Source organism: Carassius gibelio, chromosome A14, assembly GCF_023724105.1.
Source record: "Carassius gibelio isolate Cgi1373 ecotype wild population from Czech Republic chromosome A14, carGib1.2-hapl.c, whole genome shotgun sequence".
Taxonomy (NCBI): domain Eukaryota; kingdom Metazoa; phylum Chordata; class Actinopteri; order Cypriniformes; family Cyprinidae; genus Carassius; species Carassius gibelio.
Window position 1 is genome coordinate 13,034,485 of NC_068384.1, and position 26,302 is coordinate 13,060,786.

At 38.9% G+C, this 26,302-nt stretch overlaps 1 protein-coding gene across 2 annotated transcripts in view; it reads right to left on the bottom strand.

Annotated features, from left to right (window-relative positions):
- The window catches only part of LOC128027556 (follistatin-related protein 5-like), a 121,809-nt gene that overhangs the window by 10,235 nt on the left and 85,272 nt on the right, over positions 1–26,302 (bottom strand). For both annotated transcript variants that reach the window (XM_052615277.1, XM_052615278.1), the window contains exons 9-12: positions 24,079–24,240; positions 22,562–22,696; positions 11,947–11,973; positions 11,691–11,809 (exon numbers count right to left, since the gene is read on the bottom strand). In XM_052615277.1, coding sequence (XP_052471237.1) covers positions 11,691–11,809; positions 11,947–11,973; positions 22,562–22,696; positions 24,079–24,240 — 443 coding nt within the window. The remainder of the gene's footprint in view (positions 1–11,690; positions 11,810–11,946; positions 11,974–22,561; positions 22,697–24,078; positions 24,241–26,302) is intronic.

The window sequence follows — 26,302 nt, forward strand, 5'->3', positions numbered from 1 at the left end:
AAGACTCCAGCGTCTGCCTCAGAGCAAGGGACCTTGTGGATGTGGACCGATAGTGGGCAGAAGTGTCATCATGGAGACAAACTCTCAAAATGTGAGCGGCTGTCAGGCCTGAGGCTGAATGAGCTGTGGTTAAAGAGGTGATAGCTGCCTGATTGATGGCCACAGAGGTTGTGCAGAAGTGTGGTGATTCTGTTGACTGGGCTACTCAACGGCTGTCGATGACAATCAAGACGGAGACACGGACTGATGTGACTGGATGCGTCTGGTCTAGCGAAACCTCTTACAAAACTCAAATAGAATATTATTTGGCAAGAACCTCTGCCTTTTAAGCACATTTGGTTATTTTTAATGCCCTAAAAGGCTCAAAAGTGTACTAAGCATGAAAGTAAAACACCAACAAAAAATAATAAGCGAGTATATGGGTGCCACTTATCAAATTGGATTGTCCCAGACATAAAAATACTTAAGTGACTATTAAGTCAGCTGCCAAAAACTGCAACTGCAATCTGTAAGATCTTTAAAATGATCAGTGAATGTTTAAAAAGGATGGAAATACATGCAACAGCAATTTCCCACAAGCAGAACATAGGAAAAACATATCGTAATGTTCTCCAAATGTTCTTCCCCAGACAGAGCTTGCACCGGTGCTTGCCGTTAAGGCCTGACATTTGATTGATGGCCTAATAGAGGCCTGCTGCCTCTCTGGAGGCTGGAAACTCAAGCGCTCACCGCCCAGAGCACCAAATAAACACAGCTGTTTCATCAGCATACCCAGCTCCAGTGTAACAGCAGAACAGAGGAAGGCAATCATTTAATAGCTTGTGTAAATCTAGCAGCTTTCTATCAGAAAGAGCCGAGAAATGATATGCAGAGTTAGGGAGCGATGTAAGCGATGTAAGTGATGTAAAGTGATGAAGGAGGAGCTCCATACGGTTAAATCACTGATCATGTCAGGAGAGGAAGCTTTGTGCTGATGTTCATTTCAATATGTTAGCAGTAGAATTAAGGAAATGAAATAGGAAAGAATGTGGAAACAGATGAAAACTCAGATGGAAAGAAGGAAGGAAGAATGGAAAGAAAAAAGAAATAAGGAAAGAAATAGAAAAGGCAAGAATGCAGCAAAAGCAGGAAGGAAGGAAGGGTGGAAATAATGAAAAAGTAAAGGGAGGAAGGAAGGATGACCGATGAATGATTGAAAAAGAAAGAAAGAAAGAAATAGAAAAGTCAAGAAAGAAGAAAGGCAGGAAGGAGGGAAGGAAGGAAGGAAGGGTGGATAGATAGATGTGTGATGGATGCATGGAAAGAATGAAAGAGAAAAGGATGGATGGATGGATGGATGGAAAGAATGAAAGAGAAAAGGAAGGAAGGGAGGGAGGATGACATATGGATGATTAAAAAAAGAAATGATGGATGGAAAGAATAAAAAAGAAAAGGAAGAATGGATGGATGGCTGGAAGGAAAGAGTAAGGAAGGAAAGATGAATGGGTGAACAGAATGAAGGATGGATAGATGGATGATGATGAAACATTGAAAGAGATTGGGGAAAGGAAGGAAGGATGGATGATGAAAAGAAAGAAGAAATGATGGATGGATGAAAAGAAAAATGAGAAAAGGGAGGATTATGTAAGGAAGAATGAATGGAAAAAGTAAGGAAGGATGGATAGGTGAACAATAAACGAAGACACATGAATGCATAGACGAAAGGAAGAGTGAAAGAGAAAAGGGTGGCTGGATTGGATGAAAAAAAGAGAATGAAATTGCAGGAAGGACGGAAGGGAGGAAAGAAAGAAAGAAAGAAAGAGAGTGAAATGGAAGGATGGATGGATAAAAAGAACAGCAAACATCATACTTTATGTAGCCCTTCATGCAAACACCAGCAATCAATCGTTTTTATTGTAAAATAATTGCTCAAATATGCAGTCATAAACTTTACACTTTGCTTGTGGTTACAGCACGCAGGAGGGAAAACGTCTCAGGTTACGAATGTAACCATGGTTCCCTGAGAGGGAACGAGACACTGCGTCCTCTGAAGGGACACTATGGGGAACACCTCGTCGTGACCCGTGTCTGAAGCATACTTTGAAAAAACGCCAACTCGTTGGCCGCGACAGCGTCTGACGTCACTACTGTGGAAGATTTTTATTGGTGGGATTTTGCTCAATCAAGTATGATCAAGATGAATCTAGTCATACTTATACATACGTGTTTTATTCCATTAGAATCATATAGCCTTTGTGTGAAAGGAATGTGCCTATGTCTGCAAAAAACATCCTGACCACCACTTTTCTTTACCATAACAAGTCTCAGGAAACATCTGGAAAAACATGCAATGGGTCTCTTATCTTTACCATAGCGTCTCCCTAGGGAGGGATCAAAATTGCAAGCATAAGGAAAAGTTTGACTATTTGGAAACGCCCTGTATACGGTATATAATGAGATGCAACCTAGCATTTAGAGAGAACTTCTTGCAACAAGCTCTCGACTTTGTTTTGCTTAAAATAAAGTCTTTTCTTCTGAGAGAAAAATCCCTGACTGAGTTTGATCCTTGGGAGAACCGGCAAAATACACCACAGATTTGGCACCCCAGATGGGACTGGAAAGGAGCAGAGTGGACGACTGCTTTTGAGCTGACTGATGAGCAACACACACACAGTGGTGGCCACCATAGAATAAGGTAAGCATTTTTGCTTATATAATTAGTGTGTGTTGTTGACTGGTCAGCTCTGAGTGGTAAGGACACTTAAAATCTGCTCTTCCAAATTTAGAAAAAATAATATGATATCTAAATTGAAAAAGGGGTTTTACTCCAGAAGAAATAATTGCATGCACATATTTGGGTTATTAATAGGAAGGCCTTGGAAGGCAATCTCGATTTAAGACAAATATGGTGTAGGCAGAAAGACATGGCATGCTGTGGTCTGTGTTTATTGGATAGCTGTGCCAGGTAGGACAGTGATAAACGGATAAGCAGATTAGTTAAGGAATCGCGAGGAAAAGTCCCATGGATACCGCTTTGAGAATGTATAAGTGAAATTCTCGAAGGACTGAATAGATGGGCCCTTAAGGACGCTCTAGGTAGAGCGAGCTCTAGGAAGAGCTGTGTTTTGTTGTGTGAATGTATCTGTGTCCGGACTGAATGAATGTGTGAACAAAGAAATTCTGTGTTGGGTGGGTAAAAGTTGCGCACCATTCTTGGACCGTCACTTCAGGGTGGCTGGGTGGAGTTGGACGCAGCTGTTATCCACTTGAGGGGGATGAATGTATTATGAGCCTTGATAATAAAAGGACAATTAATGTGTGATTATCCCTTAGATAAAGGGAAAAAGTATGCAAGAATAAGCACTCTGGCTCAATAAAGAGTGTAGCAAGTGTGAATGAGTTTAGGAAAATAGCATCAATAAAGTTTGAACCAAGATCTATAAAAGATTTTTGCATTTAGGATGTCTGTGTGAAAGGGGAGAACATTTTCTGAGCCCAGTGTAGTGGGAGTGAGAACAAAGGAGGACGTTTCCACAGTAAAGTTGTATTACATGGGGGGAGCAAGAGGTGCTCTCCCCTCCTGGACCATCACTTGGGAGTGATCAGGTTACAGAGACTGGTGTTGAGAAAGGAATGCAGGAGCCCTAAAACAATAAAGTCAACTGTATGAAGGTTGTTTTAGAGAAAAATAAATACAAATGTTCCAAGAAATGGACTAATGTAGAAATGGCAGATATGGTGGAATATAGATATAATAATAAATTAATTAAAATAAGATATGCATTTATTATTGAACAACTTTTATTAATAGATGAATTTAAAAGATGCACGTGCTTAAAACTTTTTTAATACATGAAGACATCTAAAATTTGTTTCTTGTTATCCCTGGGACAGTATGAAAGTTAATCCATTACAGAGTTTCAGAGATTGGGCTTGTGTAAATGTCAAAAATAAAAGAAATAACTTGTGCAATGTGGAATGAAAGCAAGATTGGGTGACCAAGTCAATAGACATTTGGATTCAAAAGCCATAGGCATTTTACAATAGGAAGGAAATTAGTTGCTTAAAGAATTAGATTTAATTATTTTATTTACAATAATAGGAATTATTTTATGTTGGTTAGGAAACATTAATTCACAAATACCAGATTATTCTGAATCATGTATGCAAATATCGAAGAAAAAATATGATTGAAGTCTTTATTTTACCATATGCATGTCATGCTGATATAAAAGGAAGGTTTATTTTATTTTATTGCAGTATACTTAGATAATAAAGGTAGCTGATTTCTGCATTTTGCAAAGAAGAAAAAATGCTTGCTATTTTCCTGCAATGAAGAACTTGCTTTACTAACAAAGAATAAGAGAACTGCTGTTTTCAACCATATGATTTTGTTTTTATTAAGGGACCACTGAAAGAAGAGGTTGAAAAGTTAAAATTAGAAAAAGAGCTGATTGCTCAGAAACAATTTGGTCAGAAGTTACATAGGTACATTTGATTAATGCAGTCTCTGAGTGTTAAACTTTCAGATGATTTCTGGAACAGTGCCTTGACAAAGGAAAGCAATGAACTGGAGTCTGTCGAGGAATGGCAAAGCAGCAAACACAGCTGCAGAGAGAAGAAGAGGGAGGGGCTGACGGATGTTCCCCTCCCCTCCTGAAAGAGAAGAACACACTTCAGCATGGAGAAAGAAATAATTAAAGCAGGAAAAGGTGAATCTTTCACTTGAGACTTTTCCTGAGGGTGAAAAGAACATTATGAAATGCAAAACTCTGGCAGAAAGAAACCAGAAGCCAGACTGAGAAGAAGCAGAGAAACAACGGAGACCGTACACCACAACATCAGGTCTTTGAGTGCCATCACAGACTGACGACCCAGTACAACAGCCCAGGCTGATGAGGTCACCAGAAGGACTTCCATCCCTTCAGTGCACAGGTCCTGCATATTCAATGAACACTATAGAGACTGCTTCAAATGTTAATTATTTTATTTGATTATTTTATTTACTATGTTTTAATCTTGATTATTCACTGGTCTCACAGCACTTCCTTAAATTCTGTGTTTTAACTAACTTTCTCAATCTGCTTTTCAATAGGTTCCAGTCCAGCCTCATGTCTTAAAGAAAAAATAATAACTTTGACAGACAGAAGTGAGTACTTGACTCACCAATCAGATAAACATGGAGCTGGATTTGGCATAGTAAGACTGTTTCATTAAACAACTAGGGGGAAATGCACAACTAAATACTTGACAACAATGCTGAGCGCTTTGGGAAAGAAGAGAATAAATAAATAAATAAAAAAGGGTATCCTGATGAACAATAGGAAAAATTTATATGGTTGAAAAAATAGAAATATTGGTCACTCCATTTTGTTTTAAGGTAATTTTCTAAGGTAAAACTGAATAAAATAATAATGAATAAAAGATTATTCCAAAGATCCAAAATCATGAAATCACATATACTGTCATCACTGGGGATAACCAGATGGAAATGTTGATGGCCATGGATCCAAGATATGCAGAGATCTCCAATCCTCTTCTCAGAGTCGCTCATGAGCAATAACAAAAAAGTATTTGACTAAACTTTAAATTAGACAAACACATGACATTTGAGAAATGATAATTGGCTCTCTCAAATGCTCAATGCCTAGGCCTAATATTCTAAACAAATTCATCTAGGAGATTTTGGAAAAAGGAAGAAAAAAAAAAAAAAAAAAAAAAAAAAAAAAAAAAAAAAAAAAAAAAAAGGGGGAGTGAAAGTGTGTGAAAAAGTATGAATGATGGTGTTGTATGGCATGAAAGAGAGTGTCTGACGAGACACTGAGGCAATTCAATCAATTTGCCCAAACAGCTGTATACAAATATGAATGTGGGCCCACAGGGCAAATTTATGCCCAGAAAAATAATGACCATGGATGTATTTGGTTAAGTTTCCTGGTCAGTACCTAGGTCCTTGTTGTGGCAGAAAGAAAAACAGTGCCACACATGCGCAGCGTATAACATGGGAAGGCAGAGCAAAGCACGCTTGCTCTGTCCACCCCACATCTAACTTTCTTTTCAGCATATCATGAAGGAGCTGATTGTGTCAAAAGGATGAAATATTATCTTTCTGACTGTTAAAATAAATGCAGTGGGTTGAGTGTTTTCCAGGTCAAAAGGCCTATGCTACTGAGCAACATAGGCCTAGATAAATTATCCAGTGATATAGTGGAACTCAGTTTACAAAACAAAGAGATAACTGAATAAGCAAATGGTTGAGAATAAAATTGAAAGGAAAAAAAAAAAAAAAAAATAGTAAAGACAGCACAGGAATTGTGAAAACTCAAAAAGGGGCCAAGACAGCCCTCAACCCACAATACATTTCCACAGGTCACACCAAGAAGGACGACTGGCAAGATGAACAAATTAGCATGCTTGATAACACTAACAAAAAAATTCTGAAGTTTTCCATATACAGGTGACAGCAGTCCAGTAAGGCCAAGGAATGCTTCGCTCCATCAAAGAGAACCAGTGAGGGTGCAGTTATGATCTCAAGAGAGCCTTGCATTAATCAGCAAAATGGTTACAGAGTGACACCTGAGTTCACATCTCTAACCTTAAAATACGCCAACCAGCTTCAACAACTCCACACAGCATGAAGTGAGGGATGAAGGGCGTGCTAGTAACGACCCACCCTTGCCAACGAGGGAAAGACCATTGCAACGACTCGCAAAGAGTCTCCCTGGTGAAGATGGAATGAGACAATGATGGGACTGCTACTGAGATCAAAATACTTGGGTGCAGATATGAGCCAACAAATAGAAAAGAAAAGGTGGAAAGAGAATTTTAAGTAATGGTAGATGAAGAATTTGAAGGTTATGAGAAGGGAAATATGGATGTAGGAAGATTTGAAGGGAAAATAGAGCAATTTGATGCAACAAATAGAATGAAAGGAGCAAAATAGAAAAGCTCAAGATTTGTGAATTGAAGAAGGAAAAGTATGTGTTATGTTTGGGGAAAATGCTGTATTTATAGAAGGGAGCATTTAATGAAGAACTGATCAAATTGAAAAGGCTAAGAATGGTGATAAAGAAAATGTTGGAAAAGATAATAAAATGTAAGACTGGTTTGATTTACAATTAGGAACATGTGGAGCATAGTTTACAACTAAATAGGGAAAGTTTTCAGGAATTGCATTAATGACAGGAGATTTACTATTTTACTGCATACTTCCTATATTGAGGCCACTAGTCAAAGCCACAGTTAAGCAAATTAAATTCAAAGATATCAAGATAATGGGAAATTGATACATAAGGTATCTAAGATGAAGATCAACTCTTATAATCTTGTGATATTCAATGTGTGATGTGATTTGTATTTGTATGTGTATGTATTTTTATGCCTTTTATACAAAACTGTGATAACCAGGCAAGTGCTGATCCAATTGCATATTCATGTTTTTAACAATGTCTACTATTAAAGAGGGGTTAGGGAGACTGGATCTTTTACTCACTCCATGTTGAATTAGGAGAGAGATGTTTGGTCCAGTAATCCCTCAGAGTGGAATTTCATAATCTAGTCACTGGTGATAATACAATGTGACTTATTTAGTCACTAGGTAGTGTAACTAATATGACTGGATTATGGAGTAGCACTCTGGATAAGAATAATCAAATGTGAGACTTATTAAGTCTCAAAGGGGAGAATATGTGGAAGATTTTTATTGGTGGGATTTTGCTCAATCAAGTATGATCAAGATGAATCTAGTCATACTTATACATACGTGTTTTATTCCATTAGAATCATATAGCCTTTGTGTGAAAGGAATGTGCCTATGTCTGCAAAAAACATCCTGACCACCACTTTTCTTTACCATAACAAGTCTCAGGAAACATCTGGAAAAACATGCAATGGGTCTCTTATCTTTACCATAGCGTCTCCCTAGGGAGGGATCAAAATTGCAAGCATAAGGAAAAGTTTGACTATTTGGAAACGCCCTGTATACGGTATATAATGAGATGCAACCTAGCATTTAGAGAGAACTTCTTGCAACAAGCTCTCGACTTTGTTTTGCTTAAAATAAAGTCTTTTCTTCTGAGAGAAAAATCCCTGACTGAGTTTGATCCTTGGGAGAACCGGCAAAATACACCACACTACCGGCGCGACTATAAATAAGCGACCGGAGAGCACGTCATTTATCTTCTTCGTGAAGCTTGCGTCCGAAGCATGGCAAGGGATCTAGAGGACGCAGTGTCTCGTTCCCTCTCAGGGAACCATGGTTACATTCGTAACCTGAGACGTTCCCCCTCAAGGGAACTTCGAACTGCGTCCTCTGAAGGGACACTATGGGGAACAGTATACCCACGCCGCCATGCTGAGGGGAGCGCAGGCCAGACCATGGCGAACACTAAGTACCAACTCTACCATTTCTATGAGAGTTGCCCCTAGGACGTTTAGACAGCTGTCTGTGACACTATCCCTTACGGCCAAAGGCCTAAGCTACATACCCAAATTAATTGATCAGGGCCTCGACCCGGGGTAGAGCTTAAAGGCTTGGAATAGGAAGGATTCCTTTAAAGGGATACGGCTAAGAAACCAGTATTATACAAAGTCTTGCCTGTCACACAGGGGCTACCGTTTGCTCTTGCAAAATTTTCCGAAGGAGCTGTCTCAACAGAACCCTGGTAGCAAAACCCTGCTAGATAGGTATTCAAGGATACCTGAATGGAGTGGCGCCCAAGATGAACGGGGCTTTACACCAACTCAAGAAAGGGCACGAAGCAACCGCGCGAAGCCCTTACCATAAAGGATTTTTAGAAAGAACGCAGAGCCTTAGCGTGCGAACTTACCACAGAGTGGATTTCAGAAAGTGCGCAAAGAATACACGTTCACACTTACCATAGTATGGATTTTAAAATACTGTTCTAGGGAGGGGTTCTCGTGGCACTCTGAAGGGGAAAAAACAGAGAACACCGTCAAATGAGAGGAACTCTGAATTCAGAGTAGCGTACTAACACGTAACCCTTTTCTGGGAAAAAGGGGCCCGTTGTTAAAACTACTGCGAGAACCGCCCAAATATCCCTTGATGAGGGAAGCAATGCTTGAGTGTAAACAAAAATGCACTCCGGCTGAAAGGAGCCAAAGGAACCAAAGTCTAAACATCTCGAAAAAGGGAACGAAGCTGAGCGCGTAACCCTTACCATACAGGATTTCAGAAAAATGTGCAGAGACTTGCGTGCACATTTACCACTTTAAGAAGTACACAGAATGTAGCGTGCGTACCTACAGGTTCCTAAGCATCGCAGAGATCTGAGCCACACGGGAGAGGCAAGCTCCAAACTTACAAACCTCTTTGGACGAGGGGAGCATCACCTGAGGCAGTAAAAAACAGGAAGAATTCTGTAACTACCACCTCCTCCCTTCCAACTGGATGTGACAGTGCATATAAGCGGTCAGGAGGCCCCTCAGGGTGACCTGGCCAACATTCATGAAATCTCCTGCAGAGCCGTGCCAGTTCTGATGATCAGCGAGGCTCCCACAGAAGCCCGTGATCTCGGCCGCCTAATACCAGAGCACGAGGCCGGAAGGACGGTGCTGACGGGTGTTAGTAGATGCCATAACTGAGCACTGTAAAAGAGACTCACTTAGAAAGTTAGTAGACATATGACCACCAGCAATTCAACTCATAAGTATATACAGAAAAAGGGTTACATACTCACCCATCCTCCTGTAGTGGGACCCTGCTCACAGGGCGCTTCCTTATAGTCCAGACCATCAGTAAGGTGGTTACTATGAACATAGAACCAACCAAAAACATCATAGGTCCAGCATATGAGACTGTTATGAGAGAAATTCTCCCCCACCTAACCTCGATCAGGTGGAGAGCTGGTGGTCGCAGGGGAATTCAGGCAAGGGAGGAAAAGAGCAGAAGTTAAACATAAAAAGCATTTTCTCTAGGTATCGCTCTGATTCGGACGAGAACGCTGCCTCGTCTGAATCACATCCCTCAGGTCCTGCTTACCTCCTCGCGACCCACGATTCCTCTTGCCCCTGCCCATAGGCGGGGGAGGAGCGCGAGTCGCGACACTAGCCTTCTGCGCCTGTCTTTGATCCTCAGAACGAGACGGGCCAGGACCCCTATGTTGTTCGGGCTCGGACCTGGACCTTCGTGGAATGAAGGTTTTAAAAGCAGCTGAGCGCGCCCTTGCCTCCCTGAACTTTTCGACCACCATCTCGACGGAGGTACCGAAAAGCTCAGAAGGCGAGACCGGAGCATCGAGAAGAAAGCCCCTTTCTTTCTTCCCGATGTCTGCCAGGTTCACCCACAGATGTCTCTCCGTTACTACCATGGCAGCCATAGACCTACCCATGGCGGAGGCGGCCTGCTTGGGAGGTCTGTGGTGCGGCGCAGCTCGGCCACCTGATCAGCTGAAAGGCCCTCGCCTTTATCCAGGTCCCTCAGCAGGTCAGCCTGATAGGCCTGAAGCACCGCCATAGTGTGCAATGAAGCCACAGCCTGACCCGCTGCTGCGTATGCTTTGCCATTTAAGCGGGATGTATCCTGGAGGGGCTTAGATGGCAAAGAGGGAGATTTAAGAGAGGATGTTTCCCCCACAGAGAGATAGCTAGCCAGCGTCTCTTCTACAGGGGGCATCTTCTCATAGCCATTTTCGCGCATGCCCTCGATGTTAGCATAACTCGTATGCTGAAACCGATGGATGCGAGAAGAAAATGGCCTCCTCCATTCTTTCTTGATTTCCGCATGTAAATCAGGCAAGAATGGAAGGCTCACCTGGGCTGGAGGGCTATGGTCAGATAAATAACGCTCATCAAGGCGACCTCGCGGCGTTATTTTGCTTGTACGTTTCCATGGCAAGTTTAACTTTGCTGTGGCACGATCCATAACCTCTAACAGCTCCTCATACGCAGGGCAGGAGGCTTGAGAAGGCTCAGCCTCAGCTTCTTCGCCAACCTCAGACATCTCCTGATCTTCCTGGGTAGAACCCAGCAGAGCACTAACTTCAGTATCAGAAAGGGTTAATGATAACACGTCTTCCTCCTGAAGTTCATTCTCGTCCGCCGCCGAAGAGCGAGAAAGGGAAAGTCCCTCTCTAAACTCTTCAACGAGGTCCACCTGTGATCCCCACGAGCTCATTCTCCTCCGTGCCTCAACAGCGGCGGGTCCTGAGCCGCGGGAGACAGATGGCTGTCCCTCTTTCCTTGAAAAGAGAGACAAACGAGAGCGGAGCTTTTTCATGGAAAAACGCTCACAGTGCACGCAGATCGCCCCCTCAAGGACATCGCGCGCGTGCTCTTCGCCCAAACAAAAAACGCAAAGACTGTGTGTGTCATCCGGTGTCAAATAACGCTGACACGGATGCACGCACTGTCTAAACGCCTTGCTAGTGGAAGCCATGATAACAAAAGTAAAGATCGCTCTTACCGTGGTCGTTTCTCAGACGCACACTTCAAACAAAACAGTCAAATGAAGACGAAGAAGATAAATGACGTGCTCTCCGGTCGCTTATTTATAGTCGCGGCGGTAGTGACGTCAGACGCTGTCGCGGCCAACGAGTTGGCGTTTTTTCAAAGTATGCTTCAGACACGGGTCACGACGAGGTGTTCCCCATAGTGTCCCTTCAGAGGACGCAGTTCGAAGTTCCCTTGAGGGGGAACAAAGGCTTTATGTTGCACATTTAGTACTTAAACATTTCTTTTACACGACAGCTCACCTGCAGGCCAAGAAGCTTCTCGCTGGGTTTGATGTGTCTCTGAATCTCACACGCCACTGGCTGGATGACTTTAATACCGTCCTCATAAAACACATAGAACATGTTTCCAATCCCCAGACCTGTAGTATCACATAGACGAGTGTGTTCAGGGCTCAGATCCCCACAAACCTTCAACATTATCACTAACACTATCATATACCTGAATCCAGACATACACTAGGCATTAATATTGAACTGAAACACAATGCTTACTTACCTTCTTCTCTCCACAGGATGTTGGCCACTGTAAGAGAACACAAAGAAGACTCATGTGAGAGATGATTGCTGTACTCTACTCATCTAAAAATCCATCCCACCAGAGATGCTAGATAAACTCACACTTCTGGCTATAAAAACCTCCCACAGATTGTTTGCAACAACATTTCTATATATTTTTTTCTATTGTGGTGTAATGCTGAGAGTTGTGTTTGATTTTGTCCAGTAATTATACTTTGCAGCCTGAGGAGCTTATTGATTTGACTCGCTCATGTATAATCAATACTGTGTCAGCATTGTACACTGAGGTCGGCCTGCGGGGATTTATACACTCACACACAGTCGCCAACCACAGTGTGCACACAGAGGACACAATGTGTATTAGGGTGCAAGTCAGAGCTTATCTTTTCTTTAAGCATGATTATTTACCCATAACTGCTGGAGCTGTGACTAGTATTACCTTTTAAAACACTTAAACTTTGGAGATTGAGATCAATGCCTTACTAACAATGATCAAATAAAATGGGCCTTATGGCAATCAAGCGGCTTAGCTAAGTGTCGCTGAAGCATAACCAAAAAATATCACACACGATTAACTCCTGAATAATTTCCAAAAGCATTTTAGTACAGAATAAATTGGATAATAACTACAATAAAACACCTCCATTAAGAAGAAATGATTCCTGATGGCCTCAGCGTTTGTGCTAAAAATAATAATGATGGCTATTACACAGAAAAATGACCAATATGCCATTATTGTGCTTGTGCAAGGATCTATCGTTAAATATGACTCGTTAGCATGAAATAACAGCACATTATGCCAATATAATTATGCCAAAATTCTTCTCATTACTTCTGGACTGTTCTCTAGTGCAGTTTCTAGTGAAGATGTGACCTCCAACTGTTCCTCAGCAATGCGATTCAATCTCTTAAGTCTACGAATCAATCTTCCACAATTCACCTGCTACAATCTCTACACCAAGTGATTTTCATCCTGCTCTCTCACTTCATCCGGGAGACAGGACAGCAGAGTAACAGAGCTAGAGTTAATCTTTAAAAAGTCCTTAGTCAAGTTCTTTTTCTACGAGGTAATGCATCGGCGCAATCTAAAAGACTTTTGTAAAAAAAATTGCCATTGCATCAGCAACTGATGAGGAATGTAAAAAAGACTCAGGAAACATGGAGTTCCACTACAGTATGAAAGAAGAAGGGAGTGGTTTGGAAGAAATGTGATCTGTGTAGACCGAGTCTTTTCCAATGACACAGAGTATTGACACAATTCATCAGCAAGCAGGGGAAATAAAGAGTCATACAAACAAGAGGTTGCTTTCAATGGCGCAAGGACTGTGGTGAAGTAAGGAGCCAAAGTTTCCTGTGTTGATCTGGGTACAAAGTAATTTCATATTTGATGTTTATACAGTTTTCATGTTAAAGGAACAGCCTTTATCTTACACTAAGACTAAGCATACCATCAATATCATAATATTTTTTGTGTTGATACAAAAATATTTTTCTTCTTTAATCTGTAAAAATTTTTTAAACATAAAAAATATTTTTGAAGCCATGTAAAAAAAAAAAAAAAAAAAAAAAAAATACAGTGGCAGGATAGCTATTCTTTTTTTAAATTTAAGTTAAACTATTTAAAGTTGCAAATAAATAAATAAATATAATAATATATATATATATATATATATATTAGGGCTGTCAAAAATAGCGCGTTAATGACGTTAATTAGTTGTTTGTTGTTAATTACGTAAATTTTTTTAACGCAATTCACGCATGCGCAGTGTGACAAATTATTCAGGTCAGAAAAGTCTCGTCGATCTCTGAATTCTCAAGATAGTAAAAGACAGCGGCGAGCGCCGCGACGAAAACACCAAAGAAGCTTAAGGTTTAACCCCAGTTACTCTCAAATACATTCGTGCTAAGCTTGATAAACAGAGACGATTTTGGTAGTTGATACGCTGGAGCTTCTCCCTGTTATAGCGTCCTGTGTTTCACACTGCGCATCCGCAGAACGCATACATGCAATGCAGCGAAAATTACAGCTGTTTGGAAAAGCATATGCATTTTTACTTGGTTTTACTGGCACTTGAAGCCTTCAGAACGTGAAAATATCGATCCTAAAGTATTGTGGCAGAGCAAATAAACACCTCCCAAAAAACAAGAGTGCCCAGAGTGATGCTTATGTGATGGTGGCGCATGTTTGTGTTTCTGAGTTCATTCTTTTGAGTTTCTCTGTGCATAATTTCATAGATATGTGGCTATATTTAACCACTGGTTCACCTAAAACTCTTACACTATCTGTAGTTAAATGGCATGGTTTGATATAGTGCTCAGGTAAATTTGATCTAAGTAAATGTTAAACTTTTGAAATTCAGAAAAAAAGAACCACATATTGATGAATCAATACATGAAAATTATGTATCTGTGTCCTATTATTTATCTTTTGGTTTGCATTTCAGAAAAAAAAAAAAAGGTTAGGATTCAGGAGTAATTGCAAATAGTGATTAATCCTGATTAATCCACTGAAAATTCTGATTAATTTGATTACAAATTTTAATCAGTTGACAGCCCTAATATATATATATATATATATATATATATATATATATATATATATATATATATATATATATATATATATATATATATATATATATATATATATATATATATATTATAAAATTTAAGCTATAAATTAAATTAAATAAATAAAATAAAAGCTGAAAAAAAAAAAAAAAAAGCAATCATGCATTGCATAATTTAGCTCTTCCATCCATCAAAATGGTTCAGGTTAGTGGAACACGGCTACTGCGAAAAACCACAAACCTTACCTGAAATGCACTCTGACCGAAATGCTATGTCCCCGAAAGCAGAGTCACATTTCAAGCTGCTGGTGGGAGATAAAGCAGTGGTACGAGTCGACTGTGATGGCGTAACAGGTGAAGGCCAGTGTTAGACTCTAATTAGGTCTCCAACACAACGGAAAACTAATCAAGACAAATGCCTGGGGTCTGCGTTTCTGCTTTGCCTCTCTGAATCATTCATGGACCTATCAAAGTATTCATGAGTTGGGAATGCAACTATGCATCTATCACGCTAATGCTCCATTGAGCAAATTCCAGCATAATTAAAAGAGCAAACATGATATAATTATGACTATTATGAAGACACTATAAGTGAATATGCTATACGACTTAAGGATTTGTAATAGTAACCTTTCCCACTTCTACATGTGGTGTGTAGCATATATAAGGAAAAAATCCTGTGCATTCAGTAGGTTTGGAAGGTCATGCTACCTTACAGAAGAGTGAACTAACTTATTTTGCTGGTATTGCTTTCTTTAAACTTTAATACAAGCACTTACAGTCTTTTGGATATTGAGGTTAATGCCCTCAGGCATAGGGCAACACCTCAGAGAAGGGCTGATGCTGAAATAGACTCCAGAAAATGCATTTGATGAAAAAAGGAAAAGAAAATAGCCACTAATTTCTGCCTTAGAACGGTGATACAGAGTGTAAGGTTCAACTATCCAGCAAACTGGCCTTTAAACATATCTTTGCACACACACAGGATGTGTTCAGGTAGGTCATTATACTAAGAAACTAATAAGAAAAAGCACTCAATTTTTAGCTGAACAATTTGAAGTCAGCATTTATGCTCACCAAGGCTGTGTGTATTAAAAAAACCCAAATATATATATGTACAACAACTATATAAATGACACTCCAGTCTCCATATATATGTCATGAGTACTAACATAAATTAAGAAGAAGATTTTTTTTTTTATTCCAACTTAAGTCACTTGGTGGTATGTTGCAACTATGGGCTACAAGTATAAACATGAGTTTTAGTTAATAAATAGTAATTCTTCAGGCAATAATGACAGTTCGCTCATTCACTCACTCTCAAGTAGCTCCAAATCCATATTACTAACTTTCTCCTGTGCAACATGCATTCCATGTGACCACTTAAAAAACAACAACAAAAAAAAAAAAACACAGAGTCCATTGTTTGAAAAGTGATCCTTTATGATGTGTATGCTACTTGAACTTTTAAAAGAACTTAACTTTTAAAGAAAAAAGGAGCAATCAACCAGCTGTGTGAATGAATTGTTCAGAGAAGTTTTCATAAAACTATTCATTAAAAAAGGAAATGGCCCCATTCAATACAATTTCTTCATATTACAGCTCTGTGCACTTAAGGCTCATTTATACTCCAGTTAAAACACATACATGGACAGCTGTGGACAGCATGGATGCGCACTACTTGTATTTACTTCTGAAAGTTTATACTGGGGTCTGCTGAGCAGATGTGTTCCACACATGCACAGCATATTGGCTTGAACAGTAAACAAACATGGATATTTTTCCTCCACGAGTTATTACACATCTGGCTGTCTTTATATTGTCTTCACTGTATATATGATCACTGGCATATCCCAGCATGCAATGGCAAAGAGATGCATTGTTCTGATGGGCCTAGTCTGTGACAGAGCAAAACACAAAATTACACTGTGTGAAATAATAATTCTGACAGTCCCCTACAGTAAAGCCTAGACAGCTTGATAAAAAAAAACAAAAAACCCTTACCAGATAATTGTACATTTTAACCATCCCATTTAGCTTTTGGTGAGGCTCTTGCTAACATATGAGAGATGTGTGTTTGAATGTGAAATTGTGGGTACATGGAATCCTATAATTAAACAAGCACACAGCTGCACTACTATTGTTTGTATGTTTGAAGCAGGTGGTGTTTATCTGACAGCCTTAAATACTTGGCCAGTATATTTTTCCCCTTGACCAGACCGTAACAACATACTGTCTCTCTTCTTCTTCTTACATGATGAACACAAGCACACCTGAGTGCTTTGCATCACCCCAGCCTCAAATCACTCATCTGTTTTAATCCTCCTCCCACAGCTCACATCTGCTGAAATTTCCACTGAAAATCTCTTCAGAGACAGGAGATGTACTCATATATTTGATGATAGTAACTTGCTGCAGGAATTGCTTTACTACTTAACTGAATCACAGTGTTTGTATTGTTTTACAAGGGGCACTGTTATTGTTGTATAAGCCTAATGGTGAAGTATGTCATTTGCGTGCCGCAAGCAGTACTACATAATGTTTCTAAACTGGTTTCCAAACCCTTTCTTCCAAAACAGCTAATTCTTCAACTAAGCCAAATGACCTCATTAAACATTAAAACATACATATTTTCTAAAGCAAAAAGTGAAATCTGCAATCTGGAAAAAGGAGGCACAAGACTAGATTAGGTGACTAGATCAGAAATTTGAATATGAATATAAATGTTTCTGTGGTTCAGTTACAAAATGTATAGCCTGAATGCACTGTAAATCACTTTGGATAAAAGCATCTGCTAAAATGCATAAATGAATATGCACGATAAAAGAGCTTAAACAAATGAATCACCAATCACTTATGGTGACTTTAAAACCAGAGATGGGCTCTCGAGTTAGTGAGTCGCAATTTTTATAGACTCCAGACTCGACCTGAAATGACTCCAGACTTGACTCTACTAGAGGAAAAGAACTCGTGACTATTTTAAAAGCAACTCAAGATTTTTATCCTTAAATATTTGTATAACTGATATTCAAAAGGCGAACAGCATCCACACCCTGGCATCCACTCGGACTGCAAGCCCTAACACAGCACCATTTTGAGCAGTGCTTCAAAACAGCGGAGTGGATAACATAAACTCTCAGGGTCATTTATGGTAAACATATTTCAGTGCTATATCCTCTAGTATTTTTATCCAGAGCCAAACATGCTTATTCAAAAGAACTACATTTATTACAGTCGCACAGTGAAAGATACATTTATAATGTGAATTCACAGTGAAACAAGAGGAGTAAATTACTGTGATTTAGCATCATTCTCCAGTTCATTGCACATTTGCATGCATTGTTTTCACAACAAATTTCTGACTACAGTAATATATAGTAAAATAGTACTATTTATCCCATCCAGTTAATCTGGCTAAATGTTTTTAAATAAACATCCTTGGTGATTATAAGTGGCGTAAATATTTCTTACCGATCCTGAACTTTTAAATTGTAGTATATAAAAACGTATGATGATTTTTTACTTCCTGAACCCTATTGGTTAAGCCAGAGGTCAACATGTTGGGCTGATTAAACAGAGCAATATTTGAAAACGGCAACTATAAGACTTAATGTGTAATTGTTTCTACACATTAAACTGGGAAAGCATTTTAAAAAATAAACAGTTCAACTTTAATACCATTAGAAACAAAATCAGAAGAGTGGTCTATCATTGCAGGACTTTTACTTAGTGGACCTTAAGATTTGACTTTTTTGGTGGACATCCAATTCCATGATCTCTAAAACACAAAGGCTGGGCTGAGGGACACTGTCTGACCTTTAAATCTTGAGGAGAGCGAAAGAGAGGACCAAGATCATTATCTCCCCTCTGAATGCAGTGTGTTTTTCCCCCCTGACCTGTAGAATGGCACTGACCCCAATTGCTCATAGCTGACCACCAACTTCACCTTGTTTTGCCCTTTAGATGTACGATTACTTTTATCACACACCCCTACAACCTTTCAGAGGCTGTAATCCTCACTGTACATTCATCAACGAACACACAACTTTGTTCTATGAGTCCTAGCTTTTACTGTTCTGTATCAGGGTTCGTCTTCTGTAACCAAATGTCAGTGGAATTTCAGGCATGCGCTGTATTGTATAAAAAAAAAAAAACACCATCTCCCATTCAAAAGTTACTCAGCAACAAAGACAAATTCATTACACCAAGCTGAAGCAGCATGCTAAAAGCCCACTGATATCAATAAATAGAAACATTTTAAATGTAGTGCTTGGGCACAAGCTGGAAATGTATTTGCCAGGCTGGTGCGCTCTGTGGAAGCAGGGAGCCATGTATCATCCCAGGCTTATGGGTTAAGACCTGCTATTGCAGGAATAATGAAAGAGGAAATCCCAGCTGACAGTACAGGATTGTTACCCTCATGCACTTTGAAAGCAATATACATACTATCAAATCCAACCATATCCAACAAATCAGAGTTACTTGTGACACACACTAATGTATTAAAAGAACAGTTCTTTGCTCACCTTCATGTTGGTAAAACCTGTATGATCTTCTGTGCTAGATTAAAGATTTATAAGTAATGTAGCTGAATTCACTTTGAAATTAATAAGCAATGAATAATGGTGCAAAAGCACCATTAATGTATCATAAAAGTGGTCCATTTTACTTGCGCAAGCTATACAATAGCTTTGTGTGAAAAACATAGAAAATGTTGATGCCCTAGATCTTCTAAAGAGAACTCTAGACAGTTCATAAGATACATGATCATAAAATATAAAATAAAATATTAATATTAGATGAAAGTCTTTAGTTGCCTGTTGCCTTGGCAGCTATCTGGAATAAGTTAATGTACTAAAAATACAAAAATGACATAAAACTCAATATACAGTCAGGTCCATAAATATTGGGACATCGACACAATTCTAATCTTTTTGGCTCTATACACCACCACAATGGATTTGAAATGAAACGAACAAGTTCTGCTTTAACTGCAGACTTTCAGCTTTAATTTGAGGGTATTTACATCTAAATCAGGTGAACGGTGTAGGAATTACAACAGTTTGTATATGTACATCCCACTTTTTAAGGGACCAAAAGTAATGGGACAGATTAACAATCATAAATCAAACTTTCATTTTTTAATACTTGGTTGCAAATCCTTTGCAGTCAATTACAGCCTGAAGTCTGGAGATCAATTAGACATTAGCGTACGCTGGGTTTCATCCCTGGTGATGCTTTGCCAGGCCTCTACTGCAACTGTCTTCAGTTCCTGCTTGTTCTTGGGGCATTTTCCCTTCAGTTTTGCCTTCAGCAAGTGAAATGCATGCTCAATCGGATTTAGGTCAGGTGATTGACATGGCCATTGCATAACATTCCACTTCTTTCCCTTAAAAATCTCTTTGGTTGCTTTCCAAACACCAAACTACCCGGAAGACCATGGAAAACAACTGTGGTGGATGGTCGAAGAATTCTTTCCCTGGTGAAGAAACCCTTCACAACAGTTGGCCAGATCAAGAACACTCTCCAGGAGGTAGGTGTATGTTTGTGTCAAAGTCAACAATCAATAGAAGACTTCACCAGAGTGAATACAGAGGGTTCACCACAAGATGTAAACCATTGGTGAGTCTCTAAAACAGGAAGGCCAGATTAGAGTTTGCCAAACAACATCTAAATAAGCCTTCACAGTTCTGGAACAACATCCTATGGACAGATGAGACAAAGATCAACTTGTACCAGAGTGATGGAAAGAGAAGAGCATAGAGAAGGAAAGGAACTGCTCATGATCCAAAGCATACCACCTCATCAGTGAAGCATGGTGGTGGTAGTGTTATGGCGTGGGCATGTATGGCTGCCAATGGAACTGGTTATCTTGTATTTATTGATGATGTGGCTGCTGACAAAAGCATTAGGATGAATTCTGAAGTGTTTCGGGCAATATTATCTGCTCATATTCAGCCAAATGCTTCAGAAATCATTGGTCAGCGCTTCACAGTGCAGATGGACAATGACCCGAAGTACTGCGAATGCAACCAAAGAGATTTTTAAGGGAAAGAAGTGGAATGTTATGCAATGGCCAAGTCAATCACCTGACCTAAATCCGATTGAGCATGCATTTCACTTGCTGAAGACAAAACTGAAGGGAAAATGCCCCAAGAACAAGCAGGAACTGAAGAAGAAGTTGCAGTAGAGGCCTGGCAAAGCATGACCAGGGATGAAACCCAGCGTACGCTAATGTCTAATTGATCTCCAGACTTCAGGCTGTAATTGACTGCAAAAGATTTGCAAACAAGTATTAAAAAAGGAAAGTTTGATTTTTGATTGTTAATCTGTCCCATTACTTTTGGTCCCTTAAAAAGTGGGATGTACATATATAAACTGTTGTAATTCCTACATCGTTCACCTGATTTAGATGTAAATACCCTCAAATTAAAGTTGAAAGTCTGCAGTTAAAGCACATCTTGTTCGTTTCATTTCAAATCCATTGTGGTGGTGTATAGAGCCAAAAAGATTAGAATTGTGTCAATGTCCCAATATTTATGGACCTGACTGTATATATAAATATATATTGTGAAGAATATATATAAAGAGAATACTATAATATTATATAAATAACACTAAAATAATGCTGTAGTTGGGGAAGATTGTCATTCAATATCAACAGAGACCAAAAATATATCAGTGGAATATAGTGTAGTAGCCATTTGGACTACTTTTATGACGCTTTTTAAGATAAGGGCTGTCACCATTCGCTGTAACAGCATGAAAAACAACCGACATATTGGCCAATTGATTCTTTAATCAATTGATTTTTCATACAAGTTGTGGCCTAATGGTTAGAGAGTTGGACTGGCAATCGAAAGGTTGTGAGTTCGAGTCTCGGGCCAGCTGGAATTGTAGGTGGGGGGAGTGCATGTACAGTTCTCTCTCCACCTTCAATACCATGACTTGGGTACCCTTGAGCAAGGCATCAAACCCCCAACTGCTCCCCGGGCGCCGCAGCATAAATGGCTGCCCACTGCTCTGGGTGTGTGCTCACAGTGTCTGTGTGTGTTCACTGCTCTGTGTGTGTGCACTTCGGATGGGTTAAATGCAGAGCACAAATTCTGAGTATGGGTCACCATACTTGGCTGAATGTCACTTTCACTGTCCAAACAGAAAATATATTCTGACACTAATGATTTAGGATGACTATGAGAATATTCTCTAACAGTGCATCTCTACTCAGGCAGAGATCATATTAGTCTGCTTGATGAGAAACCATGAGTGAGTTGGTCTACAGCGAGTGTTGATCCAGACAGCCGGAGGTGTTCACCTATCAGAGAACAGAATCAAACAGGTCTGGAAGAACTCCAGATCGGTGGGCAGAGTAATTGTGAATCTGTGTAAATACTGTCATCTATTATGCATGGACATAGACAGCACTGCCTCATGTTATATGACCTGTGAGGAAAGTCTGGCCTTCTGTGTGCACAGTGCATTGCTCTTTCATTTCTCACTAGACTACAATAGCTAGACCTCTAAACTCAGTCTGTGGACTACATATCCCAACACCTCTGCAAATCTCTTAGCACTTCAGATGCTTGTTCTATTCGACATTGAGTGCCCTGCGAAGTGATCACTAGATATTTCATCATGATTCCAGTGCAAAGGGTACAGAGTTTATATATATGAGAGGTACAGAGTTTATAGAGGTACATAATGTTAAATCAGACATGTCAATCAGAACACAGCTCATGAACTGAAATTGAGAACTACTGTGCTAAGGGTTTCATCAACTGGTTGTTGAGAAAACAAATATTTTTTTTATACATTTCAATACGGTGTGCCATAAAACTGCTGACAAATACTGAAATATCAGGCCTCTGGGACTCTTCTTCCATTATTGCATCTCCTTCTATTATTATCTAAAGTTATCTGAAGTTTATAAACTATTAACGTTCAGTCTGCTGAATAATGCAAAGAAACAGGAAGTAAAATTCCATTATAAGGACAGATGGGCTGCACTTCATGACTTATACATACACGTTTTCCGAGCAGAGTCCTCCACGAATAGAGAGGAGATGTCCTCGTCTACTCCCGCCTCGTTGCGGGCAATGCAGGTATAGGCCCCAGTGTCCTCAAAGTGGACGTTACTGATGTGTACCTCGCTCCCATTCGCTGGAAATGAAAAATGAAGAAAAAAAAGAGAATGAAGGACAGACCGAAGTGAACTTTTCTTCCATCACTTCTAAATCACATGATACAGAAATGGCTCTATTTATGTAAGTTCTTTAATGGGTTTGTAAAAAATGTGTTTGATAATGGCTGAAACATTTATGCCGTTCTCAAGTTGTCATGTTAGCTTTAGTCTGAACAGCTGATGTTGGAGGAATGTTTGTTGATGAGAGGCCCCACAGGGGGGATTGTGGGATTGAATAAAGATCTTGATCTAGATCATGAAAACACGTCAATCACTGCTACAGTGCAACCAGCAGGCAACACGGCTATATAAAGCTTCTTCAGAATGACAAGATCAACATCTGCTTTTGTAAAGATATGGGTACATTTTTATTCCGTGAAAAATCAGCTAGTATAAAGGCTTTTGTTTAGAACAGAGAACTGTACTTTCATTAGACTTGGGAATTCTCTTAATTCTAATTCAGAGCTAGTTATATTTTTAAAACGTTCCATTTACGGTTTTCGTTCATGCATTCTTCCACCGATGTGGACAGAATACTATACTAAAATATCCGAACCCTAAAATTTCCTTCAGTACTTATACTACCGAATCTACAAACAGACCAGAAAGTTCGGTTTACAGAATAAATGACTCTTATGAGTCAGCTCTTTTTAGTGATTTAAATGGTTACAGCTTTCAACTAACTGTGAGACTGGATGTTCGTAAGACAAAATTACGCATTTGTCCGTAGCATTTTATTCAAACGCACAATAAAATGCTAACACATTTTCAAAAGTTTGGGATTTTTCAGTAAGATCTTTAAATATTTTTGAAAAATATCTAATATTATAATATGTAATGCAACACCATATAATAACATAAAATCTCTAGTAATTATATTTTGGTAATCAAGGCTGCATTTACTTGATCAAAGATGCAGTAAAAACAATTATTATTATAAATGTTGAAAACAGTTTTATTGCTTAATATTTTTGTGCAAACATGATACATTTTTCAGGATTTTTTCATTGAACAGGAATATATATATATATATATATATATAATTTTTATTTTTACATTTGACTGAAATATAAAAACATTTTTACATTTGAATGAAATATATATTTTTTTTGTCTACTATCACTTTTGATCAATCTTATGCGTCCTTTCTGACTTACTAACCCCAGATGTTTGAACAGAAGTGTATACTTAATTTCTAAAAAGACTGTGAAAAGTCATTAAAATGTCTGTAAAACACTTGGCAGTGGAATTGCATTTTCTTCCCAATATTTATTCCATGTGAAAGTGTGTCATTTCTGTGCCATTAGAAGCATTACTGTTTCAGTCATAAGAAAAATGTCCAGTGGTTATTAGTCTGTACCCTGAAGTGTGAGTTGTTTGGAGAGTTTCGTGGTGATGTCCATCCCGTTCTTCAGCCATGAGAGTTGTGGGTCAGGGATGCCCTCAGCGTAGCACCGCAGGCTGGCTGTGACCCCCGGCTCACGTGCCTGGCTCTCAGGGTACACCCGGATAACAGGGGGCACTGTGAAAAAACAGAAGAAAGGACAAAAGTGTAAGCAAAGTGAATGAATGAACAAATAAACAACACCCTGAATGGTTAGAATGATGTTTATATTTTCCCTTATGTCTACAAGATTTTTTTTTTTTAATTGTAAATATTCTCCAGATGCCACCAAATCATCACAGAAACGTAATGAGCTTGAGAAGACAAACCGTCAATAATTATTAAATAAATAAATTTCTTCGAAAAATAATAAAATGCAAGCCAAGCATGACGGTGGTGATTATAATAATACCAAACATCTTTGTTTAACCAGTTCACTTTATTTAGAAATGAGAGGAAATGTTTAGGCAGTGATGGCGGGGGCACCATTTTGTAGCACGTAAGGGGGTTGATTTAATGAAAAGATTTGCTTCAAGGCAAAAGGACTGGAATTTGGATTGAAACACAGAAATCATTTAGTGTAAAAATCACGAGGTCAGGCCCTTGTGGTTTTCCAAGATTGGCAATGAACAGATTATGATAAACAGTAAACCGTGTGAAAATGCCATTCATGAAGGAAATGTGGGAAAGCATATCAGCATATCTGTGATACTGAGTATGAGAAAGAAAGAGCAATTAAAAGTGTTCTAAAGATAAAAAAAAATGTGTTTGTTGTGAGGAATAAACCGGAATTTAGGTAATTATTCAAATTCAAATTCAGTTTTTTTTTTTTTTATGATTTATTTTACAGTTTTTATTTGTTTTCATGGCAATATCTGGCAACACTGATCGCCAGCACTTAAACTGACAGTAATTTAAAAAGCTACCTGACAGGTTATTGCTGACAGGATACCACATTCGGTAAGTCTAATGTAAAAATAAATCAATAAATAACAACAACCTTATTTTATCTGTTGGAAACGTTAACATACATACGGAGCCCCCCACATGACATAAATGAAATAAATTGTGCGCACGATTTACTAATCTGTTCCCTCAATGTACTAAAATGTGCACACAATTACTATTGCGTTCCCTTGAAATTGAGTGAACGAAATAGTAAATCGAGGGAATGCAATAGTAAACGTGTGCACGTTTCAGTACATTGAGGGAATGAGTTAGTAGCCTAGTATTTTTTCCTGCATGCCATGTGCGGGGCGCCGTAAAATACATAAACAGTAGCATTTAACACAAGTAGGCTATGAAATATGCAAAAACTAGCCATGAAGAAGTCTATGTTATTTATTTCAGTATAGTAGTTTAAGAACATGCTAAGAACATTCATAAGAACACAAAACAAAGTTATTATCTATATAGCAATGGTAATTAATGAAAACTATAACAGGAATATGTATTGTTGCATGAATAATAAACAACTGATAAAATTATCCACCCCTAACCTACTGTATAGTAAAGTACAAACAGTTTTGATTAAATAAATATGGTATAATTTTTGTACAATGTTCCCTCCAATCCAGATCTTTCACAAACATTAAAGTGTTTAGTGTATATAATGAGTTGTATTAGTAGGGTTTATTATAGCACAGTTCTTAACCCCACCCCAGACCCCACCCCAGATTTTCATACCTTGGCTACGTCCATGTGGACTTGTTTCTGCACCATTTTTTTGCAGCTTGACAGATCTGGTTTCTTTCCACTTTCATTAGCCATGATAATCTTCAAATAAACTTATTTTGTGAAAGAAAGACAGTAAATTATGTAAATAATAGTGTAGATCACGAAAGACCTTCCATTTCTGGGTTAATTATCCTTTCATTTAAAAAAAAAGAAGAAAAAGAGAGCTAGGCTAAAAAACTAAATGTGATCTCTCTTTCTTATTCTTTTACTAAGCTCAACCTAGAAATTATATATATAAAAAATCCTTTCCAAATGACTTTTCTTTCTTTGTGTGGACCTGTACCTGTATCTTTGTGTGTGTTTTATTACCTGGGGATCGACCTGAGATTGTCCCCTGTGTGAAACGCATCAAAGCTGACAGCTCTATCACTAAACTCTCATGGGCCCTCTTCTCCTCCAATCTCCCTCCTTTTATTCATCTGCCCTCCTTTTCTTTTTTTTCCTCAGTGTTGATTTTCTGTGA